We start from the raw sequence: 10,124 nt of genomic DNA on the forward strand, positions 1-10,124 counted from the left end.
CCAAGAAAGGTTTATAAAATCAACAATGAGTGACACAGGTAGGTGCGTTCTTTCGGTTGGGATTTGTTAGGCTCTTAGGACAAACTGGAATAGTCAATAGACACCGATATCATATGCTAATAAAGGAGTTTTTGTGGCCCCATTTGGATGAAATGGACATTCTTAATGTGAAACAATTTAGTTGATCCATGAGCAGTTCCTGGTTCGAATCATTTCACACAATGCTAGTGATCAATGATCACCAAGCCACCATGTATAACTTTTTTTGGGATAATTAATGAAATCAGTGGTGCAGTTAGTAAACCCTGAAAACATTTATGACCAAGAAGGACGTAATTCTATGATTTATCTGTGAAACGAAAGTGGAACTTGACATCATAGTGAATTTCATGGGACAAAAGCGTGCAGCCAGTACAGTTTAGTAGGTCATATGGTTGACATTATTTTTCCCTGGCTTAATGTTGGTGAAGCCTATCACTTAAGGGGTTTGCAAAATTTCATTTCTGTCTGTCTGTTTGTCTATACAATATCTAGAGAACGACATGACCCATACATAGATTTGAAATTTTGAATGAAACTTCATTTCTATAACAGCAACATCGAGTTCTGTGATAGTGCACATCACTCCATGGGATTTGGATGTGCATTAGTGAACAGTATTATAATAGTCTCATGTAAAAAAAGTGAGTGTAATCTTATGACATTTTAACATGTAACATATTAACACAATATCTAAACTAATGAAATGAGCTTAGAGATTTAAATAACTTTGCATGGAATCTTACAAGGCTGTTATGTGACACATAGTGTGCTACCCTATACATAAAATGGGTTCAGGTTTAAAAATGAAGATGATTATATATTTTGTTTGTGTTTTTTGTAAAAACGAATTTCTTTTAAGATTTACATACATCTTCCAAATGTCCAACACACTTATAATATAGTAACAGAGTAAAAACTTAAGTAGCGAATTGCTCGGAAAACACAAAGAGTACCTAAATATTAACTTATTGGAAAATCTTCTGAAAACAATCGTTCTAAATGGGAATTAAAAGGTCATCAAACAGTAGCTTAAAATTCTCATTAAAACCAATAACAACAAAGATAGATAGCATACATAATTAAAATAATCTATTTGGTGCAGTGGGCGACACATAACTTAATAACTTGATTTATTTATTTTATTTATTTTTGTACAATAGGGCTATGGGAATATTATCCCAAAACAGCTATATTAACAATACAAGTTAATAATAATAATAATAATTTACAATATAATATATAAGTACATATACGAAGAAACTCAATTACAAATTCTTTATTAGGCTGAGTAAAAATTAACTGTTTTCTATTATAGCACGAGAAAAAATATAAAAATACAATACAATATATAATAATAATTATTAAAAACTTTAACAAAACTCGGTTACTACCTTAAGTTTAAAAAATAATATTTGCTTATTTATAAATGAATTCAAATTATTATTAAATATATCCAATTCATATTTATACATGTTTAACAACCTAATACCTTTAAAAAATGAAAAGTTATAAAACTGCACTGTATTACAATGTGGTGTAAAAAAACCAAGGAGGGTCTTTTAGGATGATAACCAAGATGGCAACTCAATTTAGGATGATAACCAAGCTATATCAGGGGTCCTGAAAGGAAACAACCTAAGACGACTTCCACATGAAATCTGTATAGGATTATCTGACGACTCAGCACTTCTATAGTCTATTAAAACGAAACTCAGAATACAACTCAATCAAATTTAAGCAAAGAATAATTAGTTGCATTATAGTAGAACAAGTAAGTATCCAAGAATTAAAGACAGGTTACAGGTTTACAAGAAAACAAGCACAGAAACTGTCTTGCTTCAGTATTATGAACTATGTAATATAATAAAAACCAGTTTTTTTAAAAAGGTATAAGATATAATTAAAGTTACATATGAAACATACTTACAAGCACTGAATATAAAATTTCTTAATGCAGGTGGAAATGACAAATGGTAAACCACAGCTTAGAAAAACCGATAATCTGCAGCTCAAAGATCTCGAACAGAAATATAATGCCTGGTTCATAGAGCAGGCTGAGAATAAGTGAAAAGGTGTGTGGAACACAGTTAACTTTTGGGGGGAAAAATACTACAATCACGTTCCTAGCGATTCCAAAGAGAAGTACAAAGTTCACTTAACAGTACTGCCAATTTTCCAAGTAAACTCCGTCTCACATTGCAAACGTCCGTCCGCGGTTTGCATGTACGAATTTCTTTACATCTTATCTTTCATGCGATCTCCATCAGGGAATCATTGAAATAATGAAATTTAGTACACCTTGGCGTACCAGTGAGTTTGAGTTGCTACAGTGATGATGAGAAATATAGTCATGCTGTATTCAGTTTGTAAAAGAGAAACATTGGGTGTACCTCATTATTAAAAAAAAAGATAAGCGTTTTTGTGAATTCCATCATTTTAGAGAGGGCAAAGAGAGATTTTAGACTTAGTGAAATAACAAATTCAAAGATAAATTTGTAAGAAGTTTTGACAATTTTTAGAAAATGTTATAAAGGGATGAAAATAAATTACAGAAAATAAATCACAAGCAGAGAATGTCTAGCTATGTGCTTGAGGTAAAGCATTTTAACTAATTAAGAACCAGCAAAATCCAATAAATATTTTTTCGTTAATATCGGTAAAAGAATAATTTGAAACATTCTTCAAAACTCAAAATTTATATTTTGTTTCTTATAGTAAAAGACAAGAAATGTATTTTCTATACCTTTTAAGAGACCATGTGGTGGTGATGGAACTAATGTGTTGGTATATGTTGAAGTGATGCCATGTGCATTGCAGCTAAAATCGTTGCATGAGGACGTTTGTGAAAATTGCTTGGCGAGCGATTCCAAAACATTTCATCTTCTGGAAGTAGGTTTCTTTCAGCGGTTTCTATGTGGCATCCATTTCATAAGCAGCCAGCGATCTTTATTGAGCTTCTACTCCATCCATCTAGTGGAAGATGGATGTGTGCCTTAGGTGGCCTTATGTGTTTTCCAAAATAGTAGTATAGAAATTTATCAAAATATGCACAAAATCTAAAATTTAGGTACACACTACTCGGACTTATAACTACTCACAAGGAAAAATATTACACTTGTAAGTAACATAACACAAATTCTTATTTTACACATATGCTGCATAACATACATTCGTATTTATAAACAGAGAGAACACACTGGTGAAAATTAATTCTATATAACTTATAATACTGTTACTGTGCCAATGGTGCGGTGTGTAGCGGGTACAACGGTTATCGCATGATAACCAGATCAAGCAACGTAGAGCGCTGAGTGATCCTGTCCTTGCAAGCAGCCACTTGCCTGGCCATTGGTGGTGGTTCGGAAGTCACCTTTTAAAACCGTTGGTCCCCAGGTTAAGTGTTTAGAGAGGGCTTCTTAGCCCTAACTTCGCCTGTAAAATAAGACATCTTTACTTTACTTTTTTTTACTGTTACCACACAATAGTGGCATTAATTGTACTGATTGTTGTGCTGTTTTTATCAATTCTTAATAGGTATAAATAAACTTCTGTACCAATATGATTATCAGCCGGAATCTTAAATAAAATGTAAAATATCTTCTGTAGAAGATAATATTTTTTTCAAACTATCAATCTTTGTAAAATAGACTCCTAATATCACTGACAAATCTGATAAAACTAGTCTCTAAATAAAGGAATTTACATTGATAATATAAACGTGGCTAAAATTATCCTGAAGTATAAAAATGGCCTAACCACTAAAGCTGCTAATTATTGATCAGTAAGACTGTTGATGAATATGCTTTTATAACTTATGCATTCACAAAATGCATCTTATAATTTCCTAGAAAGCATTGCTTCATCAAGAACAAGCAATCAACAACCACAGTAATACAACTCATCAAAGGCTTCATCGGAGAAGTAGATCCAGGATGTGTAGCAAATAAATCTAATGCTTTACCTCTGATTGCTTATTAAGCCAACAAATTGAAAATTAGAAAGTTTAAATTATAGAATTATAGGATGGAACATGTATCTCAAACAAACCTTTATAGAGTATTAGTAATGTCAATTTGAAAAGAAGCCTTCTTATCAAGCAGTTGCCTCCTTCATGGAATGCCTAGCAGAAGACCTAAAGAGACTGCCAGAGAAGAATCTGGATAGGACTGAAAAAAATGGCTCCTGGGATCAACAGTATTTGCACAACCCAATAGTTTTTTTTTACTGGAGAACTTAACAGTGAGGAATAATTTAATTTTATACCTATAATTTAATTGTAAATATAATTTTTTCCTTAGGTCTTAATAATATCTCTAATCTTATCAATTTAAAATTTGTAAGACAACTGCTGTACTTACACATGTAAATATACGTACACACTTAATATGAACATGTAAATACAATATGGACCTTTAAATACAGAACCTTTCAGACAACTTCCCTATTATATTTTTAAAGAAATTTCTATAGATAGGCTAAAGTTCTTGTGGTAAAATAATCAAAATCTGAAAAAATTAATGTCAGTTAACAGTGTTTACACAACAACTTCGTAGAACAATAGAAAAACGTGTTTTGCTTGATTATAAATAACAGCATTTACTGGTTTGCTTAAAGACAGTCATTAGTGCATAAAATAAAATTACATAATTTACAGAAATAATATATGAGGGGATACCAAAAAGAAGCCAAAGTAGCATTGCTGGGGGAGGGGCTTGTTGTAGTACGTGAGCATGTATAGTGCCGCTCATTGACAGTTCATTGCGGACTGTGTTATTGACCTAGCTTGTTCTTTTGATCTGTAGTGATTTTGCTAGTGCTATTTTGTTCTCTCTTTGTTTTTTGTGATGACAAGTTTAAGTGAACAATGTGCACCTGTTATCGCAGCTGAGCAGTACAACTCAATAAATATACTGGCTTAAATAAATTTTAATGTTGAGAATATATTAGAAATTGAAATTATGGGAAAATTCAAGTGTACGAGTGGTTGTTTTTTTTTTTTTTTAATGGGCATGTCGATTAACCATTGTTCTGGATGACCATATAATGGAAAAAATATGAAAATTGCAGAAAAAACTGACTGGACTGTTGACAGACCATTAAAAACATTATCAGGAATAAGTGTAATAACGTAACAGTGTTGGGTAAAAAAGACCTCATTTAAAACAGATAGGAGATTGGGTTTTCTACCATGACAATGCACTGCATAAATGCCATCTCTCATTTTTTTAAATATGGTATGGCACTGATATCTTTTGCACTTCACTTACCTGACTTAATTACATGTATTTTTTTTCTCACTTTTACTTAGAATAGTGGTAGATTCAGATTTGACTTCAAGAGAAAAAGGGAGGAGCTGCTGCCACTATTACTGGGGATGAATGTTTAAAAATATTTTAAACAGTAAACACACTGATTGGAGAAATTATCAAGTGTAGAAAGCTTGTAAAGCAAAATTGTAAAAAAAAGAAACATAATTAAAAAAAATACTTTTTCTTTGGTTTTTCCCTCCATGAACAAGACAAAAAAAATGTTTTTGTATTAAGTGAATAATAGTTTCTATAAATTGACAGTAGCATTAATTTTTTTTGAAACATCTGTGTAGCTGTTTATAGCTACAATATTGGTCAATTGCAGTACATATTACTTGTCCGATAGTTTGATACATATATCAAATAATTTTATAATAACAGTAGTGCTGTATTCCCTTATAGTACTCACACAACTTGTAATTATTTTTAACTCTTTATTGTATTTGACATAATAATCGGTATATTTGCATGGGAGGTTGAATTTATTGAGGCAAATTGAAACGGTTGGAATGATTGACAGCATGTAGAGCAAATAAAGAAATGATTATTATTTGTTGCAGCTTGGAGAAGAGTTCTCGTCGGACATCTTGGATGACGTTCAAGCACTAATCAACCCCAAAGTGGACAATGGGCTCACCTGGCTCTGATCGGAACTAGCTGACTATGTTTCTCTTCTCTTTAGTTTGTATCAAAGCATTTTTACAGTTCTCTTATCATATCGTAACTGTTATAGAAGATATTCTACTTTTACACCATTTTTAAAGTTTTAAGGATATCATGTGTTTGATGAAGTAGCGTAAGGGAATCGTTTTGTTTTGAACACTATGAACTGTGCTCGTTTTTCAAGTTTAAGTTTGTGTTTAAAATAGATGTTTATTGCACTGTTATGTAATTCACCGAAAGCTATAAGTCATGTTGGTTTGCTAATAAAACAGGCAGAGACAATTTTTGATAATTTGAGAACGTTTCATCCTATTCTGTTAATTATTGTTGCTTCGATTTCGTAACTTTTTTTCTGTATTGTTAAGTTTAATAGCCGTAATATTGTGTTGAAACAGTCGCTTTGATAAAAATTTGCATTTGGATTCATTATTACATAGTTATTGTATTGTTTTATAATTTTAATGAAAGTTTGAAAGCTATTTAGGAATAAGGTTTGAGAAATTTATATTGTGTTTAGAGTCGGTATTGTCTCTGTACTTATGTTGTTAGACAATGTACATCCGTTGCTGGACTATCACAATTGATTCTTCAGAAAATTGTGGTTTAATAATAATTCAAATCGATGAAGAATCGTTGGCCGTAAATTAGGTCTATATTTTTATAATATAAAATGTAGATTATATTTTGTAAAAAATGCATCTCGATGTAAGTTTATAGATTTTACATATTTAGATACATCTTCTGCATCCAGCATTACAATATATAACTGAACAAGCAGTATTAAAGGTAAGTGAGGGTCCAGCAGCTCCATGGTACAAAGTCCCCCACTGAGGCAGCTATCTCTCTGGCTGCTCATTGTTATCAGTATTTAGTTTATCTACGTATTACGTTTGTTGTTCTTTGTCAGATTGATTATTTTTGTTATAAACTGATTGTCGTAGCTGTTTGTAACAGGTTCAGTAGTGGGCCAGGCAGGGTTGCTCACCCTCCTTGCGTACGCAAGTGTTGAGACAGCTGTGTCCGGCCGGAGTAGCGCTCACTTGTCTCCTTCGGAGCAATAACGTAGCAATAAAACAATATCTAGCTGACAATAACCGTCACAGATTGCTCAACCCCTTGCCTCCGTAACTAATCCATCCATTGTCTGTGCCTTGCTGTTGTACATATATTAGCAATACTGTTTATACTCATCTGTTAGTCGGTAAGTCATTATTACGTTCTATGATTGTAATCAAATTACAAAGATGCAGCTATGTTGTAGATTATGTTGTAACTAACATATCGCAAGGAAATTGCAAACAGACAATCATGTTTTTGTACAAAGCCATAGTTTGTAAGTCGTGTGCCTTCACCCTGTGTAAGGTAGTGTAGTTTAGTGCCTTTCTCTCTCACCTTCGTGTCTTATTCCGGGCCACTATCAGTCCCGGATGACTCTGCCTTTCGCTTATATACACTGTTTTGCACTGTCTGTCACATTTATCCTGTTCGTTGAGAAATAGTGTGGGATTTTTACATGATATGTATAACTACAATAATAAAGAAAGTATGAACAAGAAATAGTCACATTTATTATATTGACTGAAATTTATGTTACATGTTTGAAGATGTATAATAGTTTTCTCAGATTTACAGATATCCCGGGATAATTTTAATTTCCCTTTTTGAAATTAATTTAGAATATCTGCTTCAGTGAATGTGTAAATTTTATACTGTAATGTTGTTAGTTAGAATTAAAGCAAAATTCAGTTTAGTTTGTCAACGGGCTTTTTATTTTGAACTTTATTTAGAACATTTACAAAAAATTTGAAAATATTTAAACAAAACTATGTTTGAAGTACAGTATACAGTAAGTAAAGTTAAATTTTTGAAACTATTTCTCTCTTTCACCATTGCTTAAAATCCCATATTTTATTTATTGCCAATTTTATTTCTAGTTCTGGATCTGGCCATTTTATAGTAATCTAGATCTAGATCTTTATCTTTATTAATGATTATAAAAAACACAAGTGACATTATTTAATTAAGTAAGGGAGATTTATTTTTAAGAAAAAGAAAACTAAAACGTTTTATTTTTAGAACTATTTGCTATTGCATATGACTGAGGTTCAGTGGTTATGAAGAAATACATGTTTCATCTTCTGTGATAATTTCGTTTAACATGTTACATGTCATCCTCTTTGTCATGAATAAAAAGTAAAAAAAAATCAAGGAACTGTCCAATCTCTTTCGAGGTCCTCTGTGAAGAGTTTGGTTACTCATTGAGAGGACATTTTCTGAATCATTATCACCGTATACTTAACAAAAACTGATGATCAAATGTTAGTAGCTGACATGTTTCTTGGATTAAAAAATTGTATAACCTATTTTACCATACATGTGGCGATGATTAAAAAATCTTGAAAATTTGAAAGTTACACAGTGCAACATGGTTAGCTGCACATGCTTGTAAAACAAGGGATGCTTAGACTCGTAAAACTTGCAGAATTACAAGGAGTAAACAAAATAATGGCCCTTACTTAAAAAAAGTTTTGTATACACAAGTAAAATATATCTTTTATATTTTTATTAAAAAAAACTAATGCAGACAAATTAAGACACAACAAAATTAAAAAGTCATCAGATGGTACTTAGGTGCTTTGGTTTTTAAAGACCATTGCCAAAAATGTTTGTACTAAAATACAATATTCAACTTAAGGCATCTTTATTTATGTATATTCAGTTTACCTGAATACAAGTTTTAAAATAATTTAAATATTAAAATTAGCCTAGATCTGAATTCTGTATTTTTGTGCTAAGTTCAGCACCAGCCTTTTGAACTCTTTCAAACAATTATGGGTTCTTAGGGTTACACAACTGGTGTTCATAACTAAGTTTCCAGTTAAAAAACTGCGTTGAAACATTGCTCCACACATTTAAATTCTAGAAATATTTCAGGGAGATCCAACTTCAGTCTACTGGCAATGTAGACTGTAGTGTACTACAGTTGGAAATTACAGTTTAACATCTGTTGACAAAAGATTGCTTTCCACAGCAAATATAAGTATTTTTCTGGAATATAATTAATTTGTGTAAGCAATGCTTCAACATGGTATAAACAGAAAAGCTTAAACGAATTCTTGTGTTCAAATCGAAATTAGTTAACATTACATCAGTCAGATGGCTATGTTGGATCCTTTTGTACAGCTAACACCCAAGTCATTTTTGCATCATCAGTGTTTTATTGAAAATTATTCAAGGGAATATCAAAGGTTCCGTAATTGTCATTCACACTTTGTTTACTAAAATAGAAGATTTGTAATTAATCATTAATATTTCTGCTCTTCTGACGATAACTCAAATAATCAGAGAATTTAGTTCATTTACTTCCAAATGTTACAGTTCCGATGTCAATAACCAACCAATAAACGTTGATGTGCCAGATCTAGAGTGAAATGCCATATGATTGCTGTTGCCAATTAAATGTAGAATATGTAAAGTTGCAGTAGTGACAGAATTATCAATAGTTTTAGTGTTTTGTATAGTTTTAGCTTATAAACCATCAATAAAATTAGATTAAGATCACCGAACATCGTAAAATGAATTGAAACACTTTCTGTCATTTACAAAGCTTGTACTAAATGATCACACTCAAAGAGGTTATTGAAACATAAGTGAAACATGATCAACAATATTATTGTATATCCTAGAAAATAATTTTTTATGACTGTTAAAGGAAGGTATTGTGAGATTTGTATGTGTGTTTATATTAGATTATTTCGCTGAAAATCTCAGTGGCAGATTTTTTTATACAATTTTGGAAACAAATTCTTTATAAAATAATAGTATTTTTGTAACATGAATGCCCCAACTTGAATGTAGTAGTTGTTTTTTTTTACTTTAATACGTATTTAAATATAAATTAAGTAAAATAAAGTGAATAGCAATAAAAAACTAGGCACAGAGTAAGAAGAATGAAGTGCCAATTTTTTGTAGTAAGTTAGCCTATACCAATGTATAGTGTGAAGTTTGGGTCACGTTTGTAAGGGTTTGTCTTACAATGAAAGCAATATCCCAGTTATTTGAGGTAAAATTTAAACTATGGGAAGTATTAAGCCTGGGTGACAAGCGTTC

At 31.5% G+C, this 10,124-nt stretch overlaps 1 protein-coding gene across 1 annotated transcript in view; it reads left to right on the forward strand.

The window, feature by feature from the left end:
- Window positions 1–6,019, forward strand: part of LOC124362481 (transcriptional coactivator YAP1) — a 66,060-nt gene extending 60,041 nt beyond the window's left edge. Inside the window, 1 exon segment of the mRNA XM_046817022.1 lies at window positions 5,912–6,019. Coding sequence (XP_046672978.1) covers window positions 5,912–5,998 — 87 coding nt within the window. The 3' untranslated portion in view covers window positions 5,999–6,019.
- The last annotated feature ends 4,105 nt before the right edge of the window (window positions 6,020–10,124 follow it).

Source organism: Homalodisca vitripennis, chromosome 5 (assembly GCF_021130785.1).
Source record: "Homalodisca vitripennis isolate AUS2020 chromosome 5, UT_GWSS_2.1, whole genome shotgun sequence".
In the NCBI taxonomy this organism is placed as follows: Eukaryota; Metazoa; Arthropoda; class Insecta; order Hemiptera; family Cicadellidae; genus Homalodisca; species Homalodisca vitripennis.